The 14955-nt window shown below is 37.6% G+C and overlaps 3 protein-coding genes across 5 annotated transcripts; 2 read left to right on the top strand and 1 right to left on the bottom strand.

The window, feature by feature from the left end:
* Positions 1-626: 626 nt before the first annotated feature.
* Positions 627-3959, bottom strand: LOC108861410 (probable WRKY transcription factor 14). Of its 3 annotated transcripts, none has more exons than XR_008946367.1 (4): positions 3111-3959; positions 2425-2565; positions 1351-1997; positions 627-939 (listed from the first exon to the last, which is right to left on the bottom strand). XR_008946367.1 is itself a non-coding variant. In XM_018635269.2 (3 exons), exons 1-3 carry the CDS (start codon positions 3620-3622, stop codon positions 1463-1465), a joined length of 1188 nt encoding a protein of 395 aa, XP_018490771.1. In that variant the 5' UTR covers positions 3623-3959; the 3' UTR covers positions 1179-1462. The 3 variants fall into 3 exon arrangements, 1 of the variants encoding a protein (XP_018490771.1); XR_008946368.1 differs by having other exon boundaries at positions 627-899; XM_018635269.2 differs by lacking the exon at positions 627-939 and having other exon boundaries at positions 1179-1997.
* A 1619-nt stretch (positions 3960-5578) lies between these two features.
* Positions 5579-6466, top strand: LOC108858396 (glutathione S-transferase T3-like). The gene has a single exon (XM_018632329.1). The coding sequence runs from the start codon at positions 5579-5581 to the stop codon at positions 6464-6466; it is 888 nt and encodes a 295-aa protein (XP_018487831.1).
* A 1256-nt stretch (positions 6467-7722) lies between these two features.
* Positions 7723-9253, top strand: LOC108858395 (uncharacterized). The gene has a single exon (XM_018632328.2). The coding sequence runs from the start codon at positions 7771-7773 to the stop codon at positions 9043-9045; it is 1275 nt and encodes a 424-aa protein (XP_018487830.2). The 5' UTR covers positions 7723-7770; the 3' UTR covers positions 9046-9253.
* Positions 9254-14955: the final 5702 nt, after the last annotated feature.

Here is a 14955-nt window from a genome sequence, read left to right as displayed (position 1 = left end):
AAGATCATCCACATGCATGGTCTGATTGAGAAACTATTCTTACAATATATATATATATATATATATATGCATATAGATCCAACAAATAATTACCTTCAATCATAGGCTCATAGCACATATACCAATCGAAATTCATAACATAATGGGGGATCTTACTATGGAATTTTTAAAAAACTTGCTCAAAGGAAAATTATTAAAGTTATAGATTATTTTTAAAGATCAGTCATGTCAGTAATTTTATACGTAACTTAATTATAATTTTCATTTTAGAGTATTTTAATAGTTTAAGAAACATAAATTCTAACCAAATCATGTGATAATTTTATGAGATTTTTTTATTAGCTGAGGTAATCCTACAATCCTATAGTTTTAGTTTTAAAATGTGATATAAATATGATTTTATGATGATCACATCTACGAAATTTTGTATTTCGTAATCAAATAATAATACATATACATACATTACGAATTTTAAAGGATCAAAACAAAATTACTAATACAGTCGTATACTTATATATGTTTGCAAATTCGTGTGAACAGATGGTAATTTAGTTGGTCATCGTTAGAGTTGGAAGCACTTAAAGGGTAATTTTATTTAGGGTATGGAATATCATTTTGAATATATATATCTCATCTGTAAGGTTTGAAACATTTATAGCTGGCTGTTGACGTATATAATCAGTCCAGTACACCTGAGAAAAAAATTGTAGGAACTCATACAAGAAATGAATTTAAATAAATGATAGGTATAATTTAAATTCTGATATTATAAACAAGACAATTGGCCTGGTTTCAGAGCTTTGTATTTTTATTGGATGCGCCTGGGTGATTGAGCTGTAGATGAACGAACTTATTCACTTTGTGTCCCATCCACCTAATATTCCTTCGCCCCACTTTTCCTGCTCCCAGACCCGCAGCAAAACTTGATTACATAGACATCTATAACACATTATCAGTCACGTAAATAGCAATACAATTCGTTTAACTAGATCTTAATTCACAGTACTAACGTTGTTAGAAGAAAAAATAAATCGTTCTAAGCTATGCAATTGGGAACAATTTATTTTTTAATTTGTAGAAACAAGATTTTTATGATTATTATTTGATGTTTATACAAGACAAATAATGGTTCTAAGCTAAGCTTTATTTGTTTTACTAACAAATGCTTTATCAATGCATACAGTGCAAAATTATAACGTACAATTAATACTTTCAAAATTTGTTTCTTATGTAATATAATTGTCTTGACCAAATATTAAAAGAAAACACACAGAAAACGGCATTTTTAACTTACAACGGATCCGCCGGAGGGAAAAGAAAGAATGTATAGCAAATGACGATAGTTAATACCTTTAACGATCGCCCAAGTAACCAGCTCATTGACCCACCGCTAGCTATAGTCGTCATTTTCACAAGCTTAACTTAGTCTTGAATTATGTTTATGTTAAGTTATTAACACTATCTATAACGACTTTGACTCTTGATCGTCTTTATTATTATTTCCCTCAGACCAACCGAAGAAATCAGTGATCCCGTCGAACGCTATCGTTTCATTGTTCGGGTCGCCGGCGCATCCTTGAGAAAGCAACATGCTTAGAGAATCTCCTTCTATTTCTAGCTCTTCAAGATCTGCAAAGAAATCATCTGGCTGGTCATGAAGCTCCGGTCTATATGGAGCAATTTTATTATCGTCATCGTCTTCAAAATTTTCCAACTCCATGTCTTCTGTTTGTTCGTTCTTAACGGCAGAGGCTGAGGAAGGCAAGTGAGTGTTGTTTTGAGGGCCATCGAATGAAGCTGTTCCGGTTGAGGATTTGGAGAAATTAGGGTTAGAGGAGCAGGAGCGTGTGGAACCGGCAAGAGCGTTGCGTTGAATGGGCCAAGGATGGTTATGTTCGGAAGTATATGTAATAACCAACATGCTTGGATCTGCTCGGCTTCTTTCGACTTGCTTTCTAGCTGAACAACCTTTTGAGCTGCTGCATCTATAGTAACCCCTGAGAAAAAACAAGTATATATAATTAAGTAATCATCAAGATTATCCATATTAATCCTTATGATTACATGAATTAATATAATGGTTTATATCGATAAAATGCCAAAACCATATTATACTGAATGAATAACATTCCTCTTATTATCGTAATTAGACAATGATTTCAAATATCTTTAACTTACTTGTTGTATTAAATTCTGATGACTAAATTGTTAACTTAATTCCACATTATTTGAAAATATAAAAGCAAATGTTAATTTATTGGGTGGATATATGGACAAAATGTCACAACTATCAAGAGGAATGCTGTAAAAAATTTCGAATCTAAGTAACAACTTGAGTCAAGAAGACTGTACTGGTGAAAGAAAGCTTAGTTTTCGATCTTTGTTTAATGATGGATACTGGTATGGTATGTGTTTGTGTAATACCTTGGAAAAGGAGAGCCTTTGATGGGTTTCTGACCGTACTTACGCCAAGCCCATAGATCAGACGGAACCACTTCTCCACTTGATCGGCTGTTCATTGCAGCCGGCGCCGGTATACACACCACCTTCTTTGCCTGACTCTTCCTGCACGTATATATGCATACTTACACACGTGTGGTTTTTGGTCTACTTATATACACGCGTGTATATGTGTAAGTTGTGAAAGCTTAGTCTGGTAGTGGGACATTATTATTATCAGATGGGTTTGAGATACGATGCAACGCAGTTAATTGTATGTTCTTTTATTGTGACAGTTCATAGATTCTCATGCATGTGTCTTCAATCTCAACCCTCCTTTCTCTCATGAATATGAAAAGACAAAACAAAACCAAACTAGAAAACTTAATAATGAAAAGCGCACATAACACACATACACACTAGGTAACCATCTGCCTCATTCTATTATTACAATATGCATGCATCTGATTTTTCAGATGACAATAGTGATGGATTCCTATAAACCTACAGCTACCTGCAGGGGGCTTAAAACCCTAATGACTTTACTTTTTATGCTATCATGGAAATTATGTAAATTATTAAATAAAAATAACTGTTATACCTATGATAATTACATATCGTCTAAGTATTTCTTAATGAATCATACGATGGAAAAATAAAAAATATTATACCTTCTCTTAAGACCTATATTCCGAGGGGAAGAAATCTGAATCTGAGACGAGAACGTGTTACCATCGACCAATAGACAATTTCTAGGACTGTTTGTATTGACGTTGATAATCCCTCTAGGCGAGGCGGCGGCGGCCATAACGTGAGCCGACATGCCCGGAGAATTACACGGAGAGGACTCGTGGATGATGTTACTATGCGAGATCCGGATTCTTGGGAAGATACTGCATTGACTCTTTATTTGATCATGCTCCAGTACCTTAGGAACTAAGAAACCGTTGTTGCTGTTGTTCCTGGCGGTGGAGAAATGACTAGATTTTGTGACGGCGTTGAGTTCTTGGAGAAGAGGATCGGTCATGCTCACGAATGGATCTCCAAAAGGATTTATGTGAAGATCTGAGGGAGATGGTTGTGGAAGAGGCAATATGCTCGGAGGAGAAGAAACTTCCGGAGACAGCATGTGGCCTCCAATACCTCGCACGACGTCGGTCAAGTCTCCTTGAAAATTGTCCATCTCAAGAAGCTAAAAGATGCTGTAATCTATGTGTGATGATATATATGAGTGTATTTTGGTGTATATTATATACATATATACGAAAGAATATGATCGAAAATTAAGAAAATATAATCAGTCAATGGGAAGAGGAGATTATGATACTAGCATCGTGTTTGTGAGTATTTCCTGAAACAAATTGTGACTATCTTCAAAAGAGATTGAGAAGATGAAGAAGAAGAAGGAAGGTTGATGAAAAGAGAGAGACGCTGACTTTTCCTGATGAGATGAATTTCTTCTTCCCTTTCTACATGTTGGTGAGAGAAAAAGAGAGATTTCATAAAAAAAAATATAAATTTAAGAGATATCAATATTTAAGTATGGACGGAAATATAAGTTAGACCATCCTTATCGGCGTCCCAAAGCCCAGGCCCTTAGTGTTTTTGGGTCGAAAAATAAATCGAAAATGCTAACGGACGGAGCAAAAAGGCCTTAATTAAGGCATGGCCTTAGTGTGTCCTTAGGCGACGTGGCAGGTTCATATTGGGAGATGCAATCGAGGTTTGGTTTCTTCGTTGTGTTTTGTCTCTCTCTTTTCTCATTTTCTCTGCAACCGAAAACAAAATCGAAAACGAAAACAAAATCGAAAACAAAATCGAAGATGGCGAAGACCTGATCTTCGGTAAAGTTCAGTTGTTTCAATCCGCTAACTCCTCCTGCGTCTTCTCTCGACATCTATCTCTTCAAATCCGAAGGCAAAGTTCAGTCGTTTCACCTCCGCTCCGTCGTCTCAACTCAGCCTCTGAGACCATCCGTTCAGTCCTTTCACCTCCTCCTGCGTTTTAGAAAGGTATGTCTTTTAACCTCCTTTCTGAGATTGAAATAGGGTCCTAGGGTTTCTCCGATTGTATGGCAAAAAGAACGTAATGATTCGTTGGTAATAAAATGATTCTATGGTTGTACCGTTGTTTATTCACCCCTCTGTTTTCGTATATTTTTTTTGCTATTGATTATACGGTTGTCAAGTATAGGTTGTTAGTTTGAAATGATATCTTGTTTTGGAACTAATCTTTCGTATACGATCATATATCAAACTAAGAATCAAACTAAGAATCATTTCAAACTAAGAAACTATCTTGTTTTGGAGAATAATCTTGCGTATACGAGCAAAATGATATCTTGTTTTGGAGAATAAAGAAAAAAGAAAACAAAACCAGTGGTTGTGAAACTAGTAAAACTAAGTGACTGTCACTCTTAGTTGATCGTTTGATGATCGTTGGGTAATATATGATCGTTTGATAGTTTCTTAGTTGGGTAATATATGATCGTTTGATAGTTTCTTAGTTTGATAGTTTCTCAAGGTTAAATTATATGATCGTAAGTCTGTCACTCTTGATGCAAATGGCGTTATTAGATATGTTGTTGTGGTTGTGAAACAAGAACAACCATTTCCAGTGAAAGTACATATGATGTTTAATGCTAGCTGAATATTATTAAATAGGTTAGCTTGTAGCAGGTTTTTACTCGTGTAATAACTTATGATTAGATATTTCTTGTTTATGGTTAGCCATAATGATAACTTTCATATTTACTCGTATTTACTCTTGATTGTCCTTGCGTGTAGTTTGATCGTTTGGGTCTAAAGTGTAGTTTGATCTCCACTGCTGTGTTAGGAAGTTTACTCTTTATTGTTCTTGCGTGTAGTTTGATCTCCACTTAACTGTAGTTTGCTAGTTAATACTGAACCGGTTAGATTGTAGCTAGTTGTATTTACTGGTGTAATAACTTCTGATTAGATGTTTCTTGTTTATGGTTAGCCATAATGTAGGATAGTTGATAGGTATTTACTCGTATTTACTCTTCACTTGTTCGTTTTAAACCCCATCCCATTCCCCTTAAATATACACTCTCACTTTCTATCTTCTCTCATCTCAATCTGCTATCTCCTCTTAAATCTCTTCTCTCTTTCGTATCGGTATGGATTCAAGGAATCTTCATACTGAGTCCTCTAGTTACATGGGACTGCTTAACAGTCAAGAAGCAAGTGTTTTGAATGAAAACTTTCCTTATGAAAGTTTTCATTCAAGTGTAAACTATGGAGAATCAGAAATCCCCCCTTTCAGCTCCCAACACTCTGAAGACACAGCAGTGGACAAACAAGTTCGACGCAAATGGACCCCTGCTGATGACGAGGTGGTTATCAGTGCGTGGCTCAACACTTCGAAGGATCCAATAGTTGGAAATTCTCAAAAGGGGGCCACCTTCTGGCAACGGGTTGCAGACTATTATGCAGCAAGTCCTCATGGAGGAGAGGATGGTGAAAAGAGAGAGCATCTTCATATTAAGAAGAGGTGGCACAGAATCAATGATCATGTTTCCAAGTTCTGTGGAGCATACTCAGCAGCACAGAGACAAATTGCCAGTGGAGAGAATGACACAGATGTTCTGAAGAAGGCGCATGACATCTTCTTTGCTTGCCACAACATCAAGTTTAATCTCGAGCATGCGTGGTGTGTGCTCAGGCATGAACAGAAATGGCGTACCCTCTGTCCTCCAAAAGCTAGTGGCAGTTCTAAGAGGACTAATTCCCAAACTTCAGCCACCAATGTTAGTGATCATGTTGGTGATCATGGTGATGAAGAGATCCGCCCTGAAGGGATCAAGGCCGCTAAAGCGAGAAAGTATGGCGGTAAAGGGAAGTCTGTTGCTGAGTATACCAGTCTTTGGGAAATGAAGAAGGAGGATTTGGCCATGAAGGAGAAACTATCAAAGCTGGCCATACTTGACACTCTCCTTGCCAAGAAAGAAGCATTAACTGAGGCCGAAGAAATGGTGAAGGATAAGCTTTTAGCCGAGTATTTCTGAAACAAGTATCCAGTGATCAATGTAGTTCCTGCCTTAGTAATATTTATGTTCCTGCCTTAGTAATATGTATGTCTTTAAATTTCTGTTTTATCAGTCATCTTATGATCAATGTAGTTCCGGTGCTCTTTGTTTTATCAATGATTAGTAATAAAAATGTCTTTGTGTTAGATGTGTTCTTTGTGTTCAAAGTACTAATAAGTCATTGTGTTCACTTCTCTAATAAGTAAGAATTATTCTTTTCTTCTCTGTGCAGGTTAAGTAAAAGATGGGAGTTGACTACAGCTATAGCCAGCCTTCACAGTCAGAGGACATATTTTGCAACGACATGGACATGGACAGTCACAACAGCGAGACAGATGATCTAATTCGACGTGACCAAGCTGAGTTGGCCTTACTTTCTCGTTCACCAGTCCAGTACCCTCCGCAGCCCGAAGTTGAGTTTGGCTTCCCGCAGGTGTGCTACTGTGGTGCTAATCCTCAGGTTGCAACATCTCCGCTTGGTAGTAATCACCCAGGTAAGTCATGTTTTTAAGATTATATTGTGTCCTTTGCAATGTTTAACATCTCTAAATGGTCACAACAGGTAGGAGATTCTACACATGTGCGAATGTAGATGATGGAGAGTGTCATGTCTGGAAATGGTGGGATGATGCGGTGATGGAGGAGATGCGAGCCAGAGATATACACGTCCTTCAGCTGGCCGAAAAGGTTGACAATCTTGCCCTTATGACTGACTATGACACTGACCAGAAGGTGATTAGGCTCGAACAGATTGTCTCTGATTTAGCTAAGGAGAAAATGGTATCTAGGAATGGGTTTGAGTTCTTTGTAGGTGTAAGCGTGCTTGTAATAGTTGTGCTAGGAATGGTGCTAATGTTTAAGTAGGAATGGGTTTGAGTTCTCTGTGATGTGTAATGGTTTGCCAGACTTGACTCGTTGTAATGCTCGTTGTAATGCTCTTTTTTTTATTTTCGGAATGTACTTGACTCGTTGTAATGCTCGAAAAAAAACTCTTGTACGATTAAATGATGCGTTGTAATGCTCACGAGATGGGCTACTTTTCTTTCTTTCTTGCACGTTCTAATGTACTTTTGTTTCTTTCTTGCACGTTTCAATAGTCACAATGTGTACCAGTAAGTCACATGGGTTTGTTACCATATAATAGTCACAAGATGAAATACTATAGTATCACGGGAAAATCATAAGTTACCATATAAGTATGACACTTCTCAGTTCATTGAAATATGCTTCTTCTCTCAACGTTTCTTCTTTTCATAACATTTCCTCATTTCTAAAAATCTTTAATGGCTTCTTCTTCCCATTATCACTATCACAGAGAGGGTGATAAGGATGCAATTGATACCGTTTTTGATGATTTGTTTGAAAACACCGATGTTATTCCAGAACCCAAAGAGCGAAAAAAACGTATTTTTATTGAGAGAAACCGGGAAGAAGGCGACAACAAACTCTGGCAAGATTATTTTAGTGAAACGCCAACATACGACCACAGTTTATTTCGGCGCCGGTTTCGAATGAACAAACCATTGTTCCTCCGTATTGTGCATCGTCTCTCAACAGAAGTACCATATTTTCAAGCAACTGAAGATGCAGCCGGACGCCGTAGTCTATCTCCCCTCCAAAAATGTACGGCAGCAATTCGTCAACTAGCATATGGTGGTGGGGCTGATACAGTCGACGAATATGTACGACTTGGTGAAACAACTGCTCGAAAATGTTTGCACAAGTTTACTGCCGGAATAATCCACTTGTTTGGCGATCAATATCTAAGACGTCCCACACCGGAGGATCTTGATCGACTTCTCCGCGATGGAGAAGAACGTGGATTTCCAGGGATGGTTGGAAGCATCGACTGTATGCATTGGGAGTGGAAGAATTGCCCCACCAGTTGGAGAGGAATGTATTCACGAGGAACCGGAAAACCAACGATGGTGTTGGAGGCGGTAGCTTCACATGATCTTTGGATTTGGCACGCGTTTTTTGGAGCTCCAGGTACTATGGACGACCTTAATATTCTCGACCAATCACCTGTTTTTGATGACATTGTTGAAGGAATAGCTCCGCAAGTCAACTACTACGTCAACGGTAGAGAGTATAATTTGGCTTACTATCTCACTGATGGCATTTATCCGAAATGGGCGACTTTTATTCAATCTATCCGACTACCACAGGGTCCGAAAAATAGATTATTTGCTAAATACCAAGAATCTGTGCGAAAAGATGTTGAGCGTGCCTTTGGCGTCCTCCAAGCAAGATTCGCCGTGGTTAAAAATCCATCTAATCTATGGGATAAAGCAAAAATAAAAAATATTATGAAAGCATGCATCATACTCCACAATATGATTGTCGAAAATGAACGAGGTACGTATAATCTGCGTAACTATTCAGAATTTATTGGAGAAGAAGGAGAATGTGCATATACCATTGGTGAGGATTCAACTCTCGGTGAGACAATTGATCCTCTGAAAAGAATTCGGGATAACCAAGCTCATCAACAATTAAAAAATGATCTGATTGAAAATATATGGGATAAATTTGGACATCTTCCAAATAACATATAATTAATAAAATTGTATGATTCCTTTTATGTATTATTATGATGTTTTGATTTTTATTTTTAAACTTTGTAATAAAATGTTTGTTTTCTTTTCTGTAATTTATCCTTTTATGTATTATTATGATGTTTCGAATTTTATTTTTAAACTTTGTAATAAAATGTTTGTTTTCTTTTCTGTAATTTATCAATTTCAATGTTAAATTTATCTTTTATATGTTTTATTATTAACTTCTCTCTTTATTTGTAATTATAAAAAAAAAACACTAAGGGACAATACAAAGTCCCACCAATAATATACAATTAATCAATTGTCCTTTAACAAAGTCCCTAAACATACAACTAATAATAAAATATGCTAAGGGCTCAAATCTAAGGAACATCAATAATGATGCTCTTAAAGTAACTGAGATAATCTATTTATTAATCATATAAACGGATCGACGGCCAAGTCATTGTACTTTTTAGTTTAGATTATCTTCCTGAGTTTACTTGAGTTTGTGAAGTTCTAATAAAATATTGGTTCTTGATTACTCGTTGCAAATAATTCGGTAGAATAGAAGAACACTGCTGTTGTTAAAAGAAAAAAAAAGAAGAACACCGCTTTTTGAATTTTCTGTCAAATTTTGTTAATCTCTAAGTAATTACTAATTGAATATGAACAAACCAATTAAGAGACGCATATTCTATCTTAGATGATGATTTCCTTTATTGCCATGCAGGATTTCGTGACAAGATCACTCATATATTTGAACACAAGTTTGATATTCATGCAAGAAGAGCAGCAGTCAGTATAACTGACACCATAGCTTAGTCGTATAGATATATGTTAAGTGTTGTTATAAAATAAAGTAACTATTTTGATTTAGTCCTCCCCACCTTTTCTCTCGCGAACCTTTTTCTCTACAGCACATCTGATTTCTCTCTGGTGTACGGCGGTGCGTCTGCTCTTGTGCCGGCACCGGAGGAGCCTCTTCTCCCTTCTCTTGTCTTCCTTTACTGCTTCTCAGCCTCTCTCTTCCCCTTCGAGATACTCATGGTTCTGGGTTGGCGTTTCTCTCCGGCAAGTGCTTCGTGCGCAAGGAGCGTTCCTTTCCGGCGAGCATTGACTTCACCTGGTGCTGTGGTGAGGAGGACGTAAGGTCTGGCTGAGAAGTGGTCGGCTTTTAGGGTTTATGGCGAGGTCAATTTTTTAGATCTGGTTTTTCAGATCTCGCCGGATTTCTTCGTCGTTGGTGGGTTTTGATGGTCTGTTCCATTTATTAGACGGTGGCGGTGTCGTTCGTTAAACGATGGTGACTTTCGGTAGCGGTGGTTGGTCTCTTGGTTCTTTCCGGTGTCGGTGAGATTCAACCCTTTCTTCTGTTATCAAGTGAATTTCGGTGGTGTTTGTTCCCGGAAGCGCGTCTGGAGTCTCGATATGCAGGCTCGGAGATGGTATTAGGCTTCGTTCCGGCGTGTGTGGTTGTTTCTGGTGGTTGTGACAGACAGTCGTCTATGGCTTCTCGATGGTCACCTGAGGCTCCGCTTCACTTCCGATCTATCCCCAACGGCACCCTGTCAAGTTCTCTGCGTTGAAAGTGGCCACTTTCTTTCTGGAGCTGTCTCTTTGCGTCATTGTTTTCACCGCTTCGATGACTCAGAAGTTGGTTCTTACGGTTGGTAAACGGTCTATCGGTTCTCGATAGTCGGAGTTGTAGAGGTGGTTCTCCGGAGAGTCATTGATCACCTCGGGTCAACAGCTCGTCTAAGCTACCTTTCCGGTGTCGTGTTGTCTGTCTGATTATGCGATAGTGTAGCCTGACTTTACTTGCAGGTTTTTGAGGCTTCTTGACAGAATGTGGCGTTGATATCAACCCGGTTTCTTGCTCCTTTCGTGGCGGCAATGGAGATGGACATCTCTTGGTAAGAGTTTCTCTCATCTTTATGTTCGTCTTGGACTTCATGGACGGTAACAGTTACGAGGTTCGAAGAGTTCATCGGAAACTAGCTACTCCGGAGATGACATGGGAGTTCCCGGCAACCTCGGTAACGAGGTGAACCTCACGGTCCTGTGGTATTCATCGATGGTTGAGAACGGCAACCGATTCTTTAGGATTTTAAAAATGGCCTAGTGGAATATGCCGGGTCTAGTGGGCGGGCGAAGCTAGGTTGTAATACATTGACTAGGGAGCTTTTGTTCAAATCGACTTTGTAACCGAAACTGATTTCCCATTAATGGGTTGAATAAAAATTTTATGTTTTCTAAAAAAAAAATAAAAAAAATAAAAATAAAGTAACTAATATTTGCCAAAATGGATGAAATTGTATACTCGCGAAAAGAGATGTGATGAGTAAAAAATGCGGCTGCAATTTTCGGAATACGTTTCACTGCTAGCCAATCAGAATCTAACACGAAACGTTATGGCTAACATTTCTTTTTGCTGAAATCAGTACACAAGATATGTATTAATTTTCTCTTTCTAAATTTGCACTTCAATTAACAACGAAAAATAAAATAAATCTATACTATTAAAACACAAGAGGCTTTTTGAAACCACCTTAAAATTTAAATTTATTTACCATTTTCTGCTACTGGTTGTTTTAATTCTATGCTTTTTATTTAAATCACAACAAAATATATTTAATCCTAACTAAATCTATTTAATCCAACAATAGAATCTCATATTTAAACTAGCCCTTAATTTTAGGAAGAATTTGTTTCTTTTATAATTATTTTGTTCTATTTTGTAAACTTAAAAATATTTCAATATATTTTAATATACGAAATTAAATAATTATTAAAAATGTGAAATATTTTCAATATCTAAAAATATTTATGTGTTCAGTTATCATTTAAAATGGACACATAAATGTTAGTTCTTAATTTTAAACAAAAAAACTACAAAGATCACATTTTCTAAATAAATTTGTAAAATTTAAACAAACTATTTTAATATAAAAAGAGATTCTTTGAGGTACCCTTGATTTGATTTAGTATTTACAAGTGTGTCATTTCTTATAGTAATTATAAACTATTTTAATGATTTAGTATTTGCTTTGGGTTTACCTTTTGATAATATACGAAATATTTCCTCAACAAATGAAACGCACTCCTAGGGCTGGGCGTTCGGGTACCCATTCGGGTTTCGGTTCAATCCATTCGGGTTTCGGATTTTCGGGGTCAAAGATTTCAGCCCCATTCGGATATTTCTAAATTTTGGTTCGGGTTCGCTTTGGATCTTTGCGGGTTCGGATAACCCATTTAAAATATTTTTAAATTTTCAAAATTCATTATATACTTTAAATTTTCAAAATCTATAAGAAATATAATATATTACATATAAATTTTCATAACATATATGTCAAAATACCTTATTTTAACATATAAATTGTTTTTTTTTTGGAATATTTGGATAAAGAATCAATAGATATTTAACTATTTTGGTGTTTTCAGTATACTTTAGCTATTTTAAACATTTACTTTTGACTATTTGCATATATTTTTTGAGTATTTTGGAAAACTTAAAGGTATCTTATATATTTTTAATATACATTATATATAAAATAATGTATATATTTAAGTATATAAATTTATTTCGGATACATTCGGGTACCCAAAATATTTCGGTTCAGATCGGGTTCGGTTTCGGTTATTTAAATACCAAAATTTTGAACCCATTCGGATATTTAATCAATTTCGGTTCGGATTCGGTGCTACTTTTTCGGATCGGGTTCGGTTCGGTTTTTCGAGTTCGGATTTTTTGCCCAGCCCTACGCACTCCCACTGCTCCGAATACATGGTGACGGTTAAATAAATATACGTACAGATAGGTGTACAAGGTTTATAAGTTATGTGCACTTTGTAAAAACTCAAATTTAATAAATGGTGGTATGGTATAAATACGACACCTATAAATTATACGCAGTTTGTACAAACCCAAAGCAAATATACATGTTTTCAAATACAACGTTTAATCACACTATCAGCCTGCAAAGATCTGATCCCTGGCTTATGGTGGGAGACTTCAATGAGATCATAAGCAACACGGAAAAACATGGAGGCAGGAAACACCCGGAATCATCCTTCCTACCCTTTAAGAACATGATCTCTGCCTGTGGTATGATTGATTTCTCATACTCAGGCAATTTTTTCTCTTGGGCCGGCAGAAGAAGGTTTGGAAGAGTCCAGTGCCGTTTAGACCGAGCACTTGGTAATGAAGACTGGCACCAAGCCTTTTCCCACACTGATGTGGAGTATTTACTTTGATGGGGCTCGGATCACCGGCCCGTCCTGGTACGCATTAAATCAAAAAGAATCTAGAGGACGGAAAGGATTTAGATTTGACAAGAGATGGCTTGGGAAGGAAGGCTTCTCTGAAACGGTGAAACAAAGCTGGAGAGATGAGGTTCCGACTGAGCCAAAGAATCTACACGAAAAAATTGGGAGGTGCAGAAAAGCAATCTCAAGATGGAAGAAGAGGAACCCATCTCACAACTTAAAGCTCATCGAGAAGCTGAAACATGAACTGGATAGAGCTCAAAACAATGATAGTATGTCGACTGAGGAAGAGCTTGAGCTTAAATGGAGGTTGTGTGAGGCTTATAGGGAAGAATTATTATTTTGGAGACAAAAAAGCCGTGCTATATGGCTTAAGGAAGGAGACAGGAACACTAAATTCTTTCATGCTAGGACAAAACAACGTAGAGCACGGAACCGTATCACCAAGCTTCTGGATTCTCTTGGTAACTGGGTGGAGACAGAGGACGGCATAGAAAAACTAGCGACAGAATATTTTGCTGATCTGTTTACTGCCTCCATCCCGATCGACAGAGAAGAAGCTCTCCAGTTTACTACCGAGAGAGTCACACCGGAGATGAATGTGGTACTGATGAGAGATATAACAGAAAAAGAGATCAGGGAAGCGGTCTTTGCGATCAATCCAGATAAATCTCCGGGACCGGACAGCATGACGAGCCTTTTCTACCAACGTTTCTGGGGCAGCGTCGGAAAGGATATCGTCTGTACTGTACAAAATTTATTTTCATTGGGCGAGCTTGATGAAAGGATGAATCAAACGAATATTTGCCTGATACCAAAGATGGAGAGACCTAGATCGATGACTGAATTCAGGCCAATCAGCTTATGCAATGTAAGCTATAAAATCATCTTCAAAGTCCTCTCAGCTCGACTGAAAAAAGTGCTCCCAAAAATAATCTCGGAGACACAATCGGCCTTTGTGGCTCGTAGACTCATTACGGATAACATCCTGATTGCTCAAGAGATGTTCCATGCATTGAGAACGAACCCAAGCTGTCAAAGCAAGTTTGTAGCCATAAAAACAGATATGAGCAAAGCGTACGACCGAGTAGAATGGAGCTTCCTGGAAGACGTAATGAAAAATATGGGGTTCGATGAAAGATGGATAAATAGGATTATGCTCTGTATCTCGACAGTCTCATACCAGGTTCTCATCAATGGAGAAGCAAAAGGAAATATTATACCATCTCGCGGACTGCGACAGGGTGACCCACTGTCACCATTTTTGTTTATCCTATGCACTGAAGTATTGATTTCTCAAATCAAGCACGCTGACGAGAGCGAGCCCACCAGTTTCACAACTACTCTTTGCCGACGACAGCCTATTCTTCTGCAAAGCTGATCAAAGAGAGTGCAGGGAACTTATGAAGATCATCGACGTCTACGGCAACGCCTCAGGACAACAACTGAATAAATTAAAATCTTCAGTTATGTTCGGTTCTAAGGTAGTAGTATCCTCAAAAACTGACCTGAAAAGGTCGCTGGCCATTAATCAGGAAGGTGGAATGGGGGTTTACCTTGGACTACCAGAAAAGATATGTGGCTCCAAAAAACAGATGTTTAGCTTCGTCCAGGAGGGCCTGAATGATCGTACAAACTCCTGGTCTACGAAGCTCT

The sequence above is a fragment of the Raphanus sativus genome, chromosome 5 (assembly GCF_000801105.2).
Source record: "Raphanus sativus cultivar WK10039 chromosome 5, ASM80110v3, whole genome shotgun sequence".
NCBI lineage: Eukaryota > Viridiplantae > Streptophyta > Magnoliopsida > Brassicales > Brassicaceae > Raphanus > Raphanus sativus.
The sequence above is the reverse complement of the archived record's forward strand: the minus strand, read 5'-3'. Positions and strand labels throughout refer to the sequence as shown.